The sequence below is a fragment of the Aspergillus nidulans genome, chromosome II, assembly GCF_000011425.1.
Source record: "Aspergillus nidulans FGSC A4 chromosome II".
Taxonomy (NCBI): domain Eukaryota; kingdom Fungi; phylum Ascomycota; class Eurotiomycetes; order Eurotiales; family Aspergillaceae; genus Aspergillus; species Aspergillus nidulans.
In genome coordinates this window covers 1,720,440-1,739,242 of record NC_066258.1, presented here as the reverse complement: position 1 = coordinate 1,739,242, position 18,803 = coordinate 1,720,440, and the positions used below count along the sequence as shown (strand labels likewise).

Sequence of the window (18,803 nt, the reverse complement as noted above, 5' to 3'; positions counted from 1 at the left end):
GGAAAAGTGCATGTGGCAAGCATGCATGCATAAGCTCAGCCCATCACACCGTTTCTCGTCGACTCATTTTGTCATCTGAAACTTGCAGTCTGAATCTGCATTTTGCGAATCTAATTATCTAATGGCATTGGTGAACTGTTTTATGTTTGCTAGGCGCGACGGGAGCCTCGCTTTGCAGATTAAATACGGTGCATCCTACTGATGAAGTGAGAGGAGCAGCGTTCGCCAGTCAAGTAGCTGCGGACAAGGCATCCAAACCTGAACTGGGGGGACTCCAAATAATTTCACTGATCCACTAGGACAAAGTAAACACAATAGCAATTGGTGCGTATCGATACCGGATGTCTGTTTCATGCATCCGCCTACAAATTTATCGCCGGCTACGTATGCGAATCAAGCCCCTCTCGGTCTCGACGCCCCAAAATTCTGTAACGGCTGTCTTCTGATCAAATTGAAGCTGAGGAGAGAGTCGCACACCGCAACTCACGCACCGGGCTCCAAGAGAGCTGAAAGATGATGCGAGAGACGTGATACGCTGATCACTCCACGCCTTGTGGACATTCAGCAGCGGCTGGAGTTGGGTGACCGACTATCGTGATCTCCTGGGAATGCTGTCTTTCGAGCCCGAATGCTCGTGCGAGCCGATGTAATGAGATCGTAAGATTGACCGCTGATTGGTTGCCGTACTAATGGAAAAGTAATCTTTCATCGGTTGGATTTTAAGAGGCGCAGGTCATTGGCCCAATAATTTTCCCGGTTTAAAGCAGCTATACAGACATTTTCAAACTTTCACAAAAAGGTTCGCGTGCTTGGGTCCTGAGGTCTGAGTACTTTAGTCGCCGCTCATTCACTGTGGCTCTGTGGATCGGGGCATTTCAGCACTCCCTGACTGTCGTAGGACGCATTCAATTCGAAGAGGCGGCGAGAGCCTTGGACGACTCTTCCCCATAAATAAGGGGAGCTTCGAATGATATAAAGCCCATTGACAATGGCAGCGAAATTTCGCACTCTCATTCTCACCGTCGCCCTCTTTGTGTCAGCCTTGACACTGTTGGACTGGACGTATGATATGTGGAAAATTCAGGAAATCTTTTCCAGCTGGCCAGCCCGGTGGCAGCAGATTGCGAGCGCAAAGCGCGAAGCCAACATGGCCAAAATCCCGCGGGAATGGATTTTAGAGCCTCAAGTGCTGGAAGACGGAAGGTCTCGTAACAGCATTGTTGGGGATTACATGGACGGGTTGCTGGACGCGAAGTCCCGATACGTCACTGACATGGATGTCCCCGAGCTCGTGGCCAGGATGGGAGATGGGACACTCACAGCAGTGGAGGTAGTCAAGGCCTTTTGCAAGAGGGCCGCCTATGCTCATCAATTAGTGAGTTTGTCCCCCGTCCATCAAGGCCAAGATCTCTGAAACTTCTTTTAGAGTAATCTTCTGTTGGAGATCAGATTCAATGAAGCCATTGAGCGGGCCCAAGAGCTCGACGACTACTTCAACAAACACAAAAAGCTTATTGGTCCGCTGCATGGCATCCCACTCACACTAAAGGACCAGTTCCACATTAAAGGACTCGATACCTCGATGGGGTTTATTGGTTGGATCGGTACTTTCGAGGGAGAAATGGATACGGGAAAAGCAAAGAATGTCGACAGTGAATTGGTCCGCGAATTTCACGTCCTCGGCGCAGTTCCTATTGGAAAGGTAAGTCACACAACAGACTCGCAACTTACCGGCCACAAACACAGCTGAACAAAAGTACGGAGGATAGACAACTCTGATGCAAAGCCTGTGGGTAGGTCAAAATGGGGTATCTCATGGTTTCCTCAGGCTTCGAAGCTGCTGACCAGTAAAGGCCCCTGAAACAAACAACAACATACTCGGATATGCGTTCAACCCCTGCAACCAGAATCTTTCAACGGGTGGTTCATCAGGAGGTCTGGCAAATACTGATTTCGTTCTCCGCATTTATTGCGGTGTCGCTGAACTGACAATTCTTAGGTGAGGGTGCAATGCAGGCGTTGAGGGGAAGCGCATTCGGAATCGGTACTGATATTGGTGGCTCCGTATCAATGCCGGCTTCGTTTCAAGGTGTTTTCAGTATCAAGCCCTCGGCGGGACGTATATCCTTCAAGGATGCAGCAAACACCGTACGGCTAAAGTGCCCTTTTTAAGCTGTCTGTTGTACTAACTTTGCCTGACAAGGGTAAAGGACAGGAAGTGATGCCGACTGTAGTTGGTATTATGGGCCGCTCGATAGACACGCTCCAGCTGATACTCAAATCTCTTCTTTTCCTGGAGCCATGGCTCCATGATCCCTACACCCTACCTATCCCTTGGAGGTCGGAACTGGAGTATAAGCCGCAGGACGAATTAGCATATAAGCCAGCCTTCGGATTTTTGGCCAACGACGGTGTGCTCACGCCGCATCCTCCCATTTCACGTGCCATGGAGATAGTGAAGGAGGCCCTGCAGAGTAAAGGACATCAGGTTTGCCAAACCCGGCGCTTCACTTTCGCTTGCTAATGGACGCAGTTGGTTGATTGGGACTGGCCTCACAACAGAGAGACCATCGACATCCATGTAAGCACGGAGCTCAGAAGGAATCTCCAGTAGAATTCTCGTAACAGACATGATCAGTGTTCGATTGCTCGAGGGGATGGTTGTCATGACGTTTATGATGCAGTTCATCTTTCAGGTGAGCCCTTTGTGCCTGAGATTACGAATCTGTTTCCCAACGGCAAACCGAGAGCTCCTTTACCCCTCCCGGAGTATGAAGGGATAGTAAGGAAGATGAAAGACTACCGGCATCGATATCTTGACTACTGGATATCAACTGCTGAACGAACCGGCGGTAGGCACTTCCTGTGCAATGTCGGAGAAAACCACTGATGATGTTTTCAGACCGTCCTGTTGAGGCACTTCTTTCCCCTGTAACGCCATACGCAGGCGTCCTTCCCGGGAAATTCTACCCTTCAAGTAAGCGGAAGACAATGTCAAGTGCAAGAGGCCTTGGTGGACTGACTGACTGCATTTAAGCATATACCACTTCCGTCAACGTATTGGATTATGCTTCAGTTGTTATTCCGGTGACGCTAGCAGATAAAACGATAGACGTTGTCAGTCCCAATTTCACGGCCCTCAACGAGGTGGATCAGTTGAATATGGAATACTGTGCGGCTCCCGCTTTTGTGTTCGAGAATATGCTTTTGACACACGACAGATGACCCGGAAAAATACCACGGTGCCCCTGCTGCTGTGCAGCTTATTGGGCGCAGATTGGATGAAGAAAGGTTGCTGTCGTTGGCCAAGCTTGTTGTCGAAGCGTTAAACGACTACAGATCCGGATATGGCGGGTAGAGCTGAGCTAGCTTCGGCAAGTTGAACAGCCAGAATAACGCACACTTATAATGTACCGCTAATAGAATCCCAAGGCTAATTTCTGTCTGATGTCTCCTTTCTCCGTGTGGCGAATGACTCTCTACTTGATGTTGATTCGTTAGTAGAGGTCTTCAGCCTGGCTCTCAAGAGCATCAACCACATCACGTAGTGATGCTCTATCTCTTCCAAAATCACCAGCGCTCCAGTCAGCGCCCTCAAGAAACCTCTCTGCTCGAATCAGCTCTGTGCTCCAGAATCCGAGTAAAGTATCCATGACGGCATCGAAAGCTTGACGCGTATCGGGCTCAAGATCAGTGCGCGTCTCTGGATATAGTAAGCCATTCACTCTCACCACTCGTGACGATCTGGACTGAAGTTCCGACGTGTCCCAGTCTGGAGGATTACCGATGGACTGCTGAATGATCTTTCTTACAGCTTCTGGTGTCCGCCGGAAAGTTGGATATTCCACCTCCGGCTCGATGGGGAACTGATTTGCAACGTTACGCCGAACGTTACTAAGTCCCTCGAAAACACAGTAGATGAAAAGCCCAAAATTATACACAGTTGCCTTCTCTCGCGCAGATGGCGGTAGGGCGAACCAAGCGCGATTCCGCGCTTCTATCGGACTTTCAGCCGGCGTATAGCACGCTGACGTAGACAGTGAATGTGAGCATGCGTATTCTTTCAGTAGATGGTCATAGGGAGAATTTACGACTCGTTCAGGAAGCCGGGCTCGGATGTTTTCAACGTACTGTCGGTACAAAACCTCAGGAGGGCTCCATTCATACCAGTTACCACGCTGTTCAAAGTCACATAGAACGGCATTCTCCTCGGCGTCTAACAACACATTGTCAGGTCGCAAGTCGGAATAAAATGTCCCCATTTCGTGGAGATGAGTTAGTGCCGAAGCTACTTGCCGACACCATCGAAGCTTGACAGTGTCCGACAGAGTAGCAGACCGTTGTCGAGCAGGGATAATATCACGCAGCGAGCCACCCTCGAAGTACTGCAGAAGGAAGCCTACTACGCCGCTTCTACCGCCGAACGCACTTTTTTTCAAAACAACCGCCAGGGGCCGAGGCATGATGTGAGGATGTGGGGGACAAGTAAGCAGAAAACGGAGCTCATGATACATATGATGTAAGGAATCGCTTGCGCACTTGAAGATGGCACGAGATTGACCTGAAAATTCCACCAGAATCACAGCTTCATTAAGTTGCTTGACAAGACGCAATTCGTTGATGTCGACCGCCGGCGGCCAGGCGTCTTGGGCAATATCAGACCACGACTGTTGAAGATACTGAAGAGTTTTCATGTTTTTCTCAATTCCATAATCGCGCTCAACATATAGCATCATATCTGCAACATCCGGAGTGACGTCTTCGAAGATAAGCCTGGAGCCAAACGGTAGTTTGCTATACTCCTGTAAGAATCCCGGATTCTTGGCGCAATGATAGTCGAGTGCGCGACAGAGATGCTTTGCTAAGCCTAGCCGAGAAATGGCATTTCCGTCTCGCAGGGGCACACCAGTACATGCATCAAGGCTCTGGCGCAATGCGGCAGGATATTCCGTCTGATCAGAGATATAGAGTAAGACCCGTAACGGGGGCAAGTTTGGGAGCAGATCTAGCGGGATAGCATAGACGCAAGTACCACATATTGTCGCCCCGTCAATCCGCCAGCGGGAGGAGGTGGTGTCAAGGTTGTCAACCCGATTTCGAGGATTGAGAAAGGAAGAATCCCAAGAAGGAGGGCCAACTCGACCGGAAGCGGGCTGCAAATGTTCTTGTAGTTCATGGTATTTTAACAAGAAGCTCGGGCGCCATACGGCGTCAACGATAAGATGGCTAAGCTCCATAGAGACTTAAGGGAGGTTGGGCACCAATGCCTTGCTCTAGACTCCTACTGTTGGTTTCTTAATTCATCGTTGATTGTGGCCATGTGGCCAAGGGAAGTGGTAGAGGGGGGGGAGTCACTTACCAAGTGGACCACCGTCAGCACCAGAGACGCCAAAAACGCCTTAGTCAAGCCAGCCTGGCTTAAGGAAACAAATGAGGAAATTGTATTGATAAAGATGATGAAGTGGCGCGGACGAGTGGAGGGAGACGAACCGACGAGGCTGAGATGGAGGGAGACGGCGCAGACTCGAAAGATAACTCAGAAAGAAAGGCACGAGACGGAGCTCTGAACAACCATAGATTTACCCCTCATGCACGAAATAAGACAGCGGGCGACGGAGAAGGGATAAGCTCAAACAAACCAGCAAGGATGGTTAACTCCGCCCAGATCAAGGGAAAAAAAAAAAAGAAATTCGAGGCACCTATCAAATAGTGGCCGCGAGTGCTCTTCTCATTGGCAAACCTGGTCTGCTCTGTTCACGATCGCATCAGCGCAGGCTGAGATGGCCTGTGACTGAAGCGATCCCTTCGCTCACCTAGTGACCACAAAGAATTGACACGTCCATTAATCCCTGGCAGCGACGGCCTCTACGCGGGCTGACAGTTGAACAATAGACTTTCAATGGCGTCGCCGAGCCCCTAGGCGATAAAAAGCTCGCCCAGCGCTCTTCCAAGTTGAAAGGATTACCCGTAAATTGCGCCTGTCATCATGCCTTGACGCCAGCGCGGCCCATCCCTGCACTGACGGATCAACATGGTATGGTGCCTCTTAGACCCCAACACGCCAAAGACTTTTTCTCCCTCCTAACAGTCGACTGCTTGTTCTTTTCTTCTTTGACCGTCGTGGCACGAGCAGTGGACGATCTTCCTGCTGATTTCTTGCTGCGTTGCCTTCCCCCCTCCCCCATCGTTGATTGCCGACCTTGCATCGGATCCACGACTGTTGGATGAGCTCATGGCCACAATATTGTCGCCAAATAAAGTGAGCAGGGATACAAGGAATAATCCGGCTGCTGTAGACGCGCTGAATCCGCCACCCCCACTACCCAGCCTAATGATTACCAGGGACGTTGGACGACACTGGTCGGACTCGCGACTTCGTCCATCTGCAGTGTCTGGTTTGCATGGACTAGCCTCGAAGTTCGATGCAGTTAATGATGCGAAGGAAGTCGTGGACGATCAGAAGCTTGTATTTCAAGATTCTGGTCTGGACATCGACGGTGGAATGTCGCTATCTTGGTCTCATTATGCGGGTTCATGGGACGACCCTATGTTCGGCGCCCAAAGCGCCTTCATTAGTCAACACAGCGGTCCAACACTGCAACCGCACAACTGCTCCCCAGTCTTGTTATCGAGCGGTCAGGGCGACTTGATCGCGATGCCGTTGGATTACGGTCGTCCGATCCGGTCGTCCTCTCACGCATCCTCGTCCTGGGCCATGTCGGCTGCCGGGTCGGATAGTGATTCGTCGATCGCATCCGACGGAGAGCAGCAAGATACATCGCCCGGACTAAATGAGCGAAGCCCGAGTGTCGTAAATCCGCCTCCAAGCGGACCCTGTAGCAAGACTTGGTCTCTTCCTCCAGTATGTTGCATCATAGTGGTCGACCGAGGTTGTTGATGGCTAACTCGCGGTGCGTATTATTCCAGAGGACCCGACGGAAACGCAAGAGAACACCAGAAGACACGACGAAGAGGAAGCATCGAAAGGCCAGTACCCGTCGACGTGGTCCGTTTAAGGATGAAAGCAAACGCACCGAAACGGCTCTTACAAGGAATCTGAAGGGCTGCGTCCGATGTCGCATGATGCGGATAAGGGTGAGCAGCAATTGTTCCGGTTGTTTTCTTAATCCCTTGCTAACAAAGCACTTTGTAGTGTGAGCCGGATCATGATGATCCTTATACTAACGATTGTCTTACTTGTCAACGGGCACATCAGTCAAAGGCTCCCAGTATCCGGAAGCTCCCATGCCTTCGGATGATCATCACCGATGTGTCGTTATATCGAGAGCAGGATATGCCGTGCCAGCTATTCAGCAGACGATGGCAGAGTATGGAGATCGTCGACATCACGGACTGGGCATCATCTGAGATCAAGACGATAACGTTATCCCAAGTCCACGTCGACGCTCCATATGAGGTGCAGGTGAGAAAATTCATACCCAAGGAGGGCGATATGCTGGAGACGACATGGACTTCGGGGCCTTATGTTAGACGCCATCCAATGCCACAGTATGCACTCGCTGATATGGAAGGCGCCGCTAAAACGCTGAAGTGGCTAACGGCCAACTATGTGGGTGCGTACATCAAATACGAAGTCGGGAATCTCGACCTTCTGATCTGGCGCACCTACTACTTTGCCTTTCTTTATCAGCAAAAAGCAAAGGTAAGTACCGTGTCGCCCCTGCGAATGTGCAACCCTGCTTAGTCTGCGGTGCAGCCACCACGAGAAAGGGCTTTGATTAGGGATTGCCTGCAGTTCTGGGTCGGCTGCCGTAAGATCAGCAATCCGGAGTACATTAAGTACTACTACGAGGCCGTCGGAGGGACACCAGTGGATGATCCAAATAGCCGTTTTCATGCAAAGGTCCCGATGCCTGGCATCATGATTGCTCAGATGGAATGCATCATGTACACCAGAGTCCTCCGTCCTCTCTGCGGTAGAGTGTTGACGGCTCTGAAAGACCTGATCACGGAGAATAAACGCGAGCATTGGTTGACGATATACCTAACCTTGTTCATCTTGCTACACAGCTGCGCGATGCTAACAAGACGGGACTGGGAGACTGCTCGCGAATTTGGCTTGCCGGTTAGTCCCTGCGCCTATGGTTGCAAAACTGGTCCACGGAACTGACTCGCGTACACCCACAGAGCGTATATGCCAACCGCCTGAGCATTGAAGGAATGCAGAAGGGCATGCAAACCGCGCTGGCTCACTTTCACTACCTGAACAAAGGCGTCCTCCCATTCCATCTGACTTACGACGAGAAGTCGTTACGCAGCCTGGCAACCGCCGCGGACCTAGATAGCGAGGAGCTCGAGTTTGTCAAAGAGACCTCCCAGCACATCAACCACCCTGCCAGAGGTAAGTGCGCTCCTAATCACTCCTAGTCCGCTGTGCCGAGCGCCGCTGATCTGACTTCGCCGTAGCGGCGCGCATGGCTGAGATCCGGGCAAATCGGGAATATGGAGACGATCTGTATTGGATTTCACAATTATATGATGTTGAGTGGGCGCCTGGACCGACTGTTTAGATCTTGAGAATAGTACCTAGTATAATAGCCGCCATCCCGTACAATTAGGAGGTTACCGTGATTCGAATAGATAGAAAGCGTAATGAATGCCATGACCATGAAGACATAACCCGAAGCACAAGAAAACACCTAGGAACCCCAAAGACGAAATGACTTTTGTAGACGAAAACTCGAGCAGAGGTGCGTGTCTGAAATTGAGCACGGACACTCGTGTCGTCGTGAACCAAACTTTTGCCCGTCCATCCTTCACGCTCTTTCTCCATCCCACCTGGCACTGATCCAAGTTCCACACTCTACCTACCAGCCAACCCCATCCGCTTCCTCCTCGTCTGTTTCTCCACCTCTTCCTCTGCCCTAGATTGATCCTCTTCCCCCTTTTCCAAAACTGCATCCAGCGTCTGCGGGCCTCCATTCATAGGTCATGGTCTCATTAATCACATGATCCAGCAACCCTCAGGATCTTGCCGTCTCGACGCGGGGGCTCAAGATCCCAGTGTTCTTCACGCTCATTGTCCTCGAAGATACGAGCCCACGAGAGCTGCAGCGTTCGTGGCAGCTTCCAGCACATCTGCTCGTTATTCAGCCAGATCCGGATTAGATGCCGGGCGTTCCCCGCACTGTTTTCGAAAGCCTCGCGTCGGTGCAGTACCGCCATGTTGTTGATGAAGCGGAGATCGCCGCGTTCTATCCGGGGGGTGATTTCATGCTTGCGTGCAACAAAATGAATCATGTCGAGGGCCTCGGCCTGTGCTTCTGTGAGACCAGGGATTCCGGGTGTTCGCTTGTCGAATGGCACATGTCCGACCAGCAACCGGCGTGAGAAAGATGTGATGAGCTTGTCGTCGTGGTAAAAAAGGACCGGCCGGGTGTAATACGGAGGGGAGCGGCCGAATCTAACCACTGATTAGCTGTCTGGGCAGGAATGGTAGCTTCCATAAAAGTTGAGAGCACGAATCCATCATTGCGTGGGACAGACCGGCGGATACTTACGTGTCAAATGGCCAGTTGGGTTGTGACAAAACGTGGATTATATCTGGTCGAGTGGCTGCAATCTCGTTGTACACCGTCCAGGCGGAAGCGAGAATACTACGGCCACCTTTTTCGGAGAGGCTTCGGGTAAACAAGCACAAACAGTCGGTAACAGTGTCCGTGTGGAAGGGCTATGCACTCTTTTTTCAGTTACAGTCACGGGAAGAGGAAAGATGCTTATATGCAGGAGCGCCTACCTTGTCTTCACTGTATTGGATGTCACGCTGTTCGTCGCCTCGTTTGATGACATGCACTGATGACAAGAGAGTTTCGTCAGTAATGTTCCATTCATTGACAACTCTCATCACGGAACCGTACTCAACATTGAACCTCGCTGATCTTGTTTTCCGCGTCGTTCGCCGATGTAACTCGATATTCCCAAGTATACCACCGTAAGGTCTTCCATGGTGTACGCATCCGGGTCTAGTCCGCGCACAATTGCAAATCCGCGGCCCTCATACACATCGTTGCGCACCTTGATAAGCTCTTTCCCAAGCGACGGGAGAGGAAATGTCGCCTGTGAGACTTCATGGCCACCGAGGCCAAAACCTGCTCGCGTTCTGTTAGCTTCAGTGAGCTTTCATTTCTGGCTGTTGTGGTAAGGCAACCAGAAAGCGACTTCTCGCCGCCATAATATTGATAACCGGGAACGAACCTTTGAAAGTTTCCAAGGCATCGGATATCTCAATCTTGTCCTTGTCGGTCAAGTAATATACATACTCATTTTCATCCGGAAAGTCCCCCCGGTCCCAGACCAAGGGGCCAGACAATTGAGTGGGCCAGCCCGCAGGTACTTTTCTGGGCAAGTTGCCAGCTGCGAGACTAGCCTGGACGCGCTTCTTATAGGCTATTTCATCGAATTCGTACCCAATCTTAGCGTAAGTCGCGGGTTTACTCTGAGTCTTCGCAGCGGACCGGTCCGCGTCAAGGAGGAAGCGCGCACGCAAGCCAGTTGAATAGTAGGCTTCGGGGGCTATCACGAATTCTGTGGAAGGGGGAAAGCTAACAGCAGAGGGGGCCATGATCGGCATATGTGAATGATCCACAAGTCAAGAGAACCTTTCTTCAGATTCAATGCTCTACGGTCCATTGTACGAGCAATTCATTGGCTTTTTATAGTTGGCCTGGAAAGGGTCATGGACTTTTCGGGCTATCTCTCTTACGGGGTCCCAACAAAGAGAAGTGGAGAGTGCAAATCGAGATGCACATTTGAATTGGCAGGACTGACGATAGAGCTTCTCATCAAACTGCATCGAGGCATGCCGCAATGCATCAAAAATGAGCCCCGTACAACTCCCGTACTCGATCTCCACTCGCTGGAAAGGCATTCGGCCGGCAGCCATCGGCAACTTACAAGGATCTGACCTTGATTTGTCTACGTTGGCTCTTGTAGCAAGCACTCATCGAGATGTTCATTAAACCAGCAGCTACGTATGATTTGAAACTCTCAAATCTCGATACCCGGCAAATGCAGAAGGAAGAAGACTTCTGTAGGTGATGACAAACAACCCACAGCTATTGTCGTTCCGAGAGGTAGGCGCCTCGGATGCATCCCAGCCTCCAGGTGGAGATAACTAATTGTTGATCGGTTGATCCATACAAAAGTCCGGACATTCTCTGTCGCCCATAATGCATACTACAGTTGTTGCGAAGACGATCGCACTTCCAGATTTTGATCCTATGACTTTCTACTCGACACAATTCCTCTTCATTGGATTTCTACCCGCATTTTGCTCGCAAAGCTGCAACATCCCTTCTTAGAATGCCACCACTGCCTTAGTGATGATGCTCTCGATGAGATAAACGCTTGCCTGCTGCAGTATCCCAGTCCAGGCTTATTTGTTCTGCAAGAGAGATGAGAAGCCTTCAGACCCTCTTTGGCACGGAAACGGGATACGCAGAGACATGGCGTCGAATATTGACACCGGGCTCATATTACTAGGCAGTAGTACGGAGTAGTCGATCTCTGTTCATCAGAACTATCATGGTCGAAAAGGTTCGCTCTGGTGAACCTTAAAACGACAGCAAATTTCCTCAAAAGAAAAAGAAAAAGAAAAAAAATAAGAATAATAAAAACCCAGTGTGACGAGAACCCGCATTTGCCAACGCTACTGACATTGGTTGCATTGTGCACCGTGCATTCGACCCACAGGCAGAGCTTCGGGAAGGCCACACGGGGATTGGGACTCGCGTCGTTTGAAGCATCTATCCAGAGCGAAAGATTCATGGTGATTGAAGCCTTTGGGTAATTTCTATATGTCAAGGCTGTTTGCGCCCGTCCGTCAGTGCGGCAAACTGCCTCGAAGATGCAGTAAACAGGCTAGATTTCAACTAGTGGTGTGTCTCGACTACGTCCAGTGGGTTGCGAGTTCGACACTGTAATGCTATTCGGCATTGCCCGTATCCTTCGACGTCCCGGATCTTGGCTCGTTTAGTCTGATCAATAGCTTTGAACGTAGGTGAGCACTCAATGACTTTCAACAAGACAATGGCTTTGACTGGCAGTTGGTTCTGTTTTTTGCGCTGCATGTACGCAAATAGACTTTTGAGCGAAATCCTCAACTTCAGATCGGCATGGCTTATCCTGCGCCTGACGCTAACCAACCGGCTAGAGTTCTAGGACCTTCAATAATTATGAAGCAAAAGCACAGTCAAAAAGATTCTGTTATCCGATCAATAACCATTACTCGGCTTAGCGATCTTCTAGAGTGTGCTAACTGTCTCCCTAGACAACGTTCCTCCCGTTACAGTCCGACGTCCTACCTGACCAGTTCGGTCCCCGTCTCCTGCGAACCCCTACCTTTTCTGTGACATTTGGAACGGATCCTCAATGATGTGCAGACAGCCTTGTAGGAGTTTTCAGGCGGTGCTGCGAGAATTCGTGGGTTTCGCCAAGCCTATCACGAGCCCTCGCCAGTCCGCTACGCTCTGTGTATGGGGCTACTCTCCGACAGGCGACAAGATGCTAGCAATAAGCAAGCGGTATGTGCAAAATCAATAGACGCCTTTTCCAACGTCTCCAGACGGCAGAGTCGTGTCGTATCCATTGGAAACGAACAGGATTGTCCGGTATACCCCGTCATGGTGCGTGGTTGAAGCCGTGGCGCGAAGCTACTATATCCCAATGGGCCAGATGTGAAGAACATCATACCTACGCGACCTTGATGCCGTATTTGTCTACAGCTCGGGAAAGAGTTGCTTTTCAGGGAGCTGCCAGAGTAATTGTTATTCCAAGCTTCATCCATAGCCGGGTTTTGAATTGGACGATGCGATCAGTTCCTGAGTAGCCACATCAATTCACGCCCAGGCCAATTCATCGCCACGGGACGTCTGGCATCAATGTCAAGGGCTTCTAAACATGATTCACGGCCCCTCGCCGTCCAATGGCGAGAGAAATCAGCAATATACCTAGCGTCGTACATGACCTGCTTTCATCTTTCCTGAAGATAGGTCAGCATCAAGATTCTTCGAGAACAGGGCCGTCCTCGTGCGCAAAGGCATTCCCCATTCGAGCAATTCCGTAAGCCAACCGCCGCAGAAAGTCTTGCCAACCTGTAAAATACATCGGCAAGCTCGTCTTCTGCTGATAGAATTGAAACAACCCAGGTTGTCTCTAAGGTACCACTATCATTCATCAAACTATGCATGCGCAATCTTATCAGCCAACCAATGAGTAAAAAGATACTAAATCGAGAATTAGCAATCCGGACACCGACCCGCCGGCACCATCCAGCAGTTCCCACTTCCCGCTTCCCGAGTGTCTGCAGACACGACGGAACCTAGACCGTATCAACCGGACAACGTACTGTTTCGCACTGGGCGCACCACTCGGTAACCCTGCTTGGTAAGATATAAAGAACTAATATAATTTGCGATCAGTCAATGCAGTTCCCAAGAATGTCGTTGCGGTGACTACACAAGGGGCAGCATGTGGCAAGCTCCATCATCCTGGTCGATACGCAGGATTATCCTAGCCAACGTCGTACAATCTACCGTGTTTTTATACGGGCTGTCATTTGATGGTCGCGTGACTATTCAATCCGCAGAATGATCAACTGGCCCTTCAGGCCGCGGGAGCTCTGCCCAGTCTGCCCTATCCGGGTGATCATCCGCAATCTCTGTGCGCTGAGCTCGTTGGTAGGTGGTAGGTGGAGCACAACGGCGGAGACTGTGCTCTGAGGTGAGCTGAGCTGCACAGTCTGTACTCTGTACGTTGCCGTGCCCGTCATTAGTGGTACTCGCCTGCTGGTGGGCGACGCGCCTGTCACTTACCTCACAGTTGGGTCGCTTTAAGTCAAGGGTAGGTCGGGGACGTGTACATGGATGATTAGAGCTTTGTGCGAGCCGATCCCGAAGAACCAGAACACGCTAGGCAGGGGTGACCCAGCTCCTGGAGCCAAAGTCAACTCCGATTCCTGAAATTTTAGCTGCAGTAGGCTGCAGCAGACCTTGGAATAATAGTAGCAATAATACTGATAATAATAATAATACTAATAATAATAAGGGGCTCGCGTCTCTCACTTCACCGCCTGTCAGGCAAGCTGAATATCGACTCTGTTGGGAGGACAGTCCGTAATTTATCGCAAACGGATGCGCTCCTAGAGCCCATCAGAGGTAGTCGGCACAGGATATTGGATGGCTGCAATAAGAGTACTGTGCGATAATTTACCACGGATAAGGTAGGCTCGGTAGGGTGGTACTCCAACGTAGTATACCACCACGCTTATGGAACCCAGTGCGATATGCAGTAGATTAGGACCACGAATGGATCGGCAATCATGGAGCTGAGAGCTCAAACGTATCCATCATGTTGGGACAGGACCTAGCCCCGACGACTCTGGGTCTCGCGCCGGAGAAATTCGATCAGTAGTCTCAGTGAGGACGCTAAATTTCGCCTTTGTCAACACTTGACATGTCGCAAAACTAGTGTTACGGAGAAATAAAAGTCTTGATAAATATAGGAGTAGCAAAATTGAATTCGAAATCACATGATGTCTCGATGAGTCCATAATCCGCTGTGGGAAGGGGATAAAAATTCCACGACTATGCGACGATGCTGAAGCAGTGTGGTAATATCAACAGAGGTTGGATATTAATGCCAGGATTCAAGTCACGCTGCCGCCAGTTGCCTTTTTGTGACGAATCCACGGTGTTTTCTCCCTAGTAAAGCCTTTAAATATCATCGTCGAAGTTTCGCGATTTCCCAGTGAACTGTTGACATTGGAGCTTCCATCGACGTATGCGGGAACGTCCGTGGCAGCGGCTTCCTTGAGCCCCCTTACAACATACGGTGTAGATGGAGTCAGTCCGAAGTTGTTCGTGTTAGGCCCCGTGTGGCGGATTGAATGTTATCCTGGTCCAACGTGCAGGTGAAGTCATTGTTGCCTGCCCGGGCACGGACGCGGCCACTTTCCCCTAATGCTAAGTTACAATGCAACTGACGCTGAATCTCTGATGGGAGTCTATGTGGCTCAGTACCCCCAGTGGCTGACTGGTCTCTGTCTAGGACAAGTCGACAAAAAGAGATGACGTAGAACGAAGGGCGCGGGAAGGGGTTAAGGAGAAAAGACAGTGACGGGTGGCAGGAGCGGGCCCATGGGGCGGAGCAACCTCATCTAGCCCTCCGCCGTCCAATTTGTGCCAGAAAAGGCTTTGATTTGAAGATTTTTTTTTTCCCATTCTTCGAGCTTTCCTACTCGAACCGTACCCGTACCAGCAATTCGCTTGCTCTGCAGCCTTAAAAAAGCGGACTTCGAGGTATGGATAGCCTTCGGGAGAATTGCTCCTTGCCAGAGACGCCCAGCTCTAAGCGATCAAGCCAAGATAGTCAGCCGTCAGGTCTGCCACTGGCGAGGATCAGATTCCTGAGATTCATCATTGGATCTGGGGCTCTTAGATGGGCCCACATGGACGATCCATCTGGGGCGGCCGTGACTAGATTCGCTGTTCTGGGTACGGGGGCCCAAAACAAGGTCCATTTTGATTGCACGATCCACTCAAGGCGTGGAGAGAGGAGAGGGGAAGCAGTGAGGCACACGGAGTAGACCTGGGGAAATGTTCACGGGCCATGTCGGTGAAAGCCGCTTGGCTGAGTAACGTAACGGTTGGTTTCTGAAGGTCAGCGTCTCACTTACACCTGTACTAATTCATTGTTATTAGCTTGTTATTAGCAAGGACTTCCAAGGTGGAAGAAGGGGGCGAGGGGAGAACTTATTGTCTTGGCCTTGGGGGCCTGCAGCTCGAAGGCTGACTCGAAAACGCCCATCCGAAAATAGGCTGCACATCATCGGTTTCTTTCCCTCATCATCAGGCTCAGCCCCTGCTCCTACTCAGTTGCCATCTTACTCACTTTGTGTTAGGCCCGATCTTGGTTCTTGGGGCTGCGATTTTCTCCATTCTGTGTGCTGGATCTTGGGCGTCGGGGCACCGGGCTTTTTTTTCCCTTGCTCTTTTCCTGATCTTTCCGTAGTGGTCTCCTCTGTCCTGGGCGTTAGCTCACTACTTGCCTCTGCGTGTGAATCTCGCGTCCATTGAGTGGTGTTGTTGGCTGCTGGTGGTTGGAGGTGTGACGGTCCCAGTCCGGGGTATTTTCTCGCCCTGAACGGCTCCATTGGCCTTCTCACCTGACGGCCATCTCATCTCATCCAGCTCGCTCAACTCTCCATCTCCTCGTTCATTCATTCTTCTTCTTTGTCTTCTTGTGTTACTCTGTCATTCTCGCTCTCTTTCCTCTCCGCTCTCCCCTCTCCGCTCTCCCCTCTCCTCTCTCTTCTTTACTGACCGGTTCAATCTGGCCGCCGTTGCCTCTTTTTCACCTCAGGCACACCATGAATCTCGTCACCGCATCCCACAGCCAGCAACAGCTTTCTCAGAATTAGCGATATGGTCTCCAGCAGCTCACCAGGAAATGGCATCACTGGAGGGTATTCGGGCGACAGCCTAAGCCTTGAGATCATCATCGCGACACTCGCCGGAATCACCTGGTACAACGCCATCGAGCTCATTGCCCTCGTATTTGTCACATTCAGTGACTATAGGGGCTTGTACTTTTGGAGCTTACTTATATCATCGTCCGTGGGGCTCATTCCGTATTCACTCGGATTCCTGCTCAAGTTCTTTAACCTGACATCTGCAACATGGCTTTCGGTCACTTTCATTACTATTGGCTGGTATTGCATGGTCACTGGTCAAGCTGTCGTGCTGTACTCGAGGCTGCACCTCGTCCTCCCTAACCAGCGCATCCTCCGTCGAGTGCTAGCTATGATCATCATCAATGTCGTCATCCTCCACGTCCCCACAACAGTCCTCACCTACGGCTCTAACCTGGCGGCTGGACGACGCGGCTACATCAACGGATATAATGTCATGGAGAAGATCCAGATGACCGGCTTCTGCATCCAGGAATTCGTCCTCTCCGCCCTGTATATCTCAGAAACGATTCGCATGCTCCGTCTCGACCCAGACAGGGGGAAACGCAAGATCATGTATCAGCTTGTCGCGATCAACTTGATCATTATCCTTATGGACATTGGCCTCCTCGTCGTCGAATACATGGACTACTACATCATGGAAACAATGATCAAGGGCGTCGTCTACAGCGTCAAGCTGAAGCTCGAGTTCGCGGTTCTCGGTAAACTCGTCTTCCTCGTCCGCAGCCATATATGGAAACAAGAATCTGTGACCGGTTCGCCCCCGGAGTTTCCAGATTTTGTCGACGCCACACGGGTCACTTCAGATCTTACGCACGCGACTCCGACTAACCGACAACGCTGTCACCCGTTCATGGACGAGGTTGACGTCGACATCGCCATGTTCGAACACTCAAGCCTCACTCGCGAATCAGGAACAGGCCACTCCGATATCTCGCACGCCCTCAGCGGCGAAACACAGACGAACAATCCTCCATGTTCCGAGCGAGACTTCACCGAATCTTCTCAGCGCTTGCCGACTTCGTATTTCAGAAGATCGGCAAGTACAAGGTGAAGCAGAGCGTGCCCTAGTGGTCCCTAACCTAGCCACTCAATCTACATCCACATCAACGTTCACATCCACATCCTATTCACCAAATACTTCTTACGATTAATGAGCAATGAGATTACGGCCTCACACCATCAGCATTAGCACATTACAACTCGCAAGAAAAGAAAGAAAAAGTACCAGCCTCGACTTGAGCATCGACGGTAACACTTGATTCAAATCCAACTCCAACTCCAGTTAATCTGGCCCTCAAGCGTCATGGACGTTGCAATTGCATATTGCCAACGGAAACAGCGGAACAATATCTTAATGCTTATATCGCGCCAGATAATCATTGAATGTATATCACCCCGAATCAGTACGAAATGGACCGGACCGATCCTTGATGAAACGCAGGGAGGGGAATTGGAAAGATGACATCTCAGTTCATCGCATGGAATCGAAACATAAAGTGAGAACCTGCGGTTCCTCTCTTCTGGTTAGTTTTATCGCTTTTGGCATAGCTGCCCGATACACCATATTGTCCACCACCGCCATTTTCAGTTGATGTCGGCGTCACCCGGCCAGTAATCACAACATAGGCGCATCCTGCAGCAGCCGCAGTCTTTCCGCACACACTGAGCTCGTCTCGCAAGACAAACCAAAAAGATTGCGTGATGTTGTTCTGAAGATGAATCTTGCATGTATAAGAGCGCCGTAGATATGTCAGCAAGACAGATTATTACTAGCTATTCTAAACATACGTCACAGCCTAATCATATGTGTTGACACAATGCTACAATAACGTAGACGGCGCCATAGTATACCATCCCAGCGCGAGTCAATAAAGTCAGGTTAGGTGAGCTAGATCCTCAGCATAGCTTATTAATAGCTGTATTGGTGCAGTGATAACGACAACGGATGTCCAAGTACTGATCGCGAGCGTGTGGTGACACTAATCTACTTCTACCTAGCTCAAGTCATCTCCGCTGATCGACTGACTCGAGAAAGTACCCACTACATACTCTATTATACAGCTATAATATCCCTTTCAATCTGTATCTCAACTCTTAACTCATATCGGGATGGATATAATGGAGGGCGCTAACAATTAACCTTCAGGGATGGAAGATATACCAGTATATAGTAGATGGCTCCCCACTCGCAAAACCACCGTTCCAACCAGCACCTACGATAGGAATTTCAGCGAGGGCACCCCGCGACGCACTGTGGTGCTACAAGGGCTACATGTTATTTTGGACAAACTCGAGGGTCCAGTGTCATTTT

General features: G+C 50.5%; 6 protein-coding genes across 6 annotated transcripts, besides 1 other annotated feature; 3 read left to right on the top strand and 3 right to left on the bottom strand.

Moving 5' to 3' along the window:
- Positions 1–18,803: part of a sequence feature (contig 1.68 76..250663(-1)) that runs on past both edges of the window.
- On the top strand, positions 989–3,358 carry ANIA_04195 (uncharacterized protein; the record flags this gene model as incomplete). Its single annotated transcript, XM_050611299.1, has 10 exons — positions 989–1,375; positions 1,427–1,706; positions 1,849–1,935; positions 2,000–2,148; positions 2,204–2,488; positions 2,534–2,581; positions 2,639–2,852; positions 2,903–2,977; positions 3,038–3,172; positions 3,222–3,358. The coding sequence occupies 10 exons, from the start codon at positions 989–991 to the stop codon at positions 3,356–3,358; spliced, it is 1,797 nt and encodes a 598-aa protein (XP_050467339.1).
- Positions 3,498–5,237, bottom strand: ANIA_04196 (protein ffkF; the record flags this gene model as incomplete). Its single annotated transcript, XM_656708.1, has 2 exons — positions 3,498–5,153; positions 5,208–5,237. The coding sequence occupies 2 exons, from the start codon at positions 5,235–5,237 to the stop codon at positions 3,498–3,500; spliced, it is 1,686 nt and encodes a 561-aa protein (XP_661800.1).
- Positions 6,233–8,620, top strand: ANIA_04197 (uncharacterized protein; the record flags this gene model as incomplete). The annotated part of the gene is made up of 6 exons (XM_656709.2): positions 6,233–6,862; positions 6,928–7,095; positions 7,154–7,663; positions 7,706–8,086; positions 8,149–8,362; positions 8,428–8,620. 6 exons carry the CDS (start codon positions 6,233–6,235, stop codon positions 8,529–8,531), a joined length of 2,007 nt encoding a protein of 668 aa, XP_661801.1. The 3' UTR covers positions 8,532–8,620.
- On the bottom strand, positions 8,962–10,582 carry ANIA_04198 (TauD/TfdA family dioxygenase; the record flags this gene model as incomplete). The annotated part of the gene is made up of 5 exons (XM_656710.1): positions 8,962–9,424; positions 9,522–9,691; positions 9,758–9,813; positions 9,879–10,109; positions 10,216–10,582. The coding sequence occupies 5 exons, from the start codon at positions 10,580–10,582 to the stop codon at positions 8,962–8,964; spliced, it is 1,287 nt and encodes a 428-aa protein (XP_661802.1).
- Positions 15,388–15,956, bottom strand: ANIA_11431 (uncharacterized protein; the record flags this gene model as incomplete). The annotated part of the gene is made up of 3 exons (XM_050611297.1): positions 15,388–15,606; positions 15,695–15,701; positions 15,910–15,956. The coding sequence occupies 3 exons, from the start codon at positions 15,954–15,956 to the stop codon at positions 15,388–15,390; spliced, it is 273 nt and encodes a 90-aa protein (XP_050467338.1).
- On the top strand, positions 16,443–17,543 carry ANIA_04199 (uncharacterized protein; the record flags this gene model as incomplete). Its single annotated transcript, XM_656711.1, has 1 exon — positions 16,443–17,543. One exon carries the CDS (start codon positions 16,443–16,445, stop codon positions 17,541–17,543), a length of 1,101 nt encoding a protein of 366 aa, XP_661803.1.